This window comes from Fulmarus glacialis, unplaced genomic scaffold (assembly GCF_000690835.1).
Source record: "Fulmarus glacialis isolate BGI_N327 unplaced genomic scaffold, ASM69083v1 scaffold30993, whole genome shotgun sequence".
Lineage (NCBI taxonomy): Eukaryota > Metazoa > Chordata > Aves > Procellariiformes > Procellariidae > Fulmarus > Fulmarus glacialis.
Genome location: NW_009202856.1, coordinates 3,561 through 3,786, shown reverse-complemented (window position 1 = coordinate 3,786; position 226 = coordinate 3,561). Strand labels below are relative to the sequence as shown.

Here is a 226-nt window from a genome sequence, read left to right as displayed (position 1 = left end):
GCCCTCGGTGGCAGGCCGGCACATACCTGCTCCTGGCCCAGGATGATGACACCCTGGGGCTTGATGGCGTGCCAGGAGGCCAGGTTCTCGCCGGCGCCCCGCTGCTCACCATCCTGGTATGCTGACCACTTGCCATCCCGGGTGGTCCACGCTACGCAGACGTGGTGCCAGGCCTTGTCCTTCAGACTCAGTGGCAGCTGGGCGACCTTCGCGAGAAGAGCAAGAG

At 65.9% G+C, this 226-nt stretch overlaps 1 protein-coding gene across 1 annotated transcript in view; it reads right to left on the bottom strand.

Moving 5' to 3' along the window:
- LOC104074363 (neuronal pentraxin receptor-like) overlaps nucleotides 1-226 on the bottom strand; it is a gene marked incomplete at its 3' end in the record, with an annotated part of 8,497 nt that overhangs the window by 7,123 nt on the left and 1,148 nt on the right. The window contains 1 exon segment of the mRNA XM_009574448.1: nucleotides 27-206. Coding sequence (XP_009572743.1) covers nucleotides 27-206 — 180 coding nt within the window.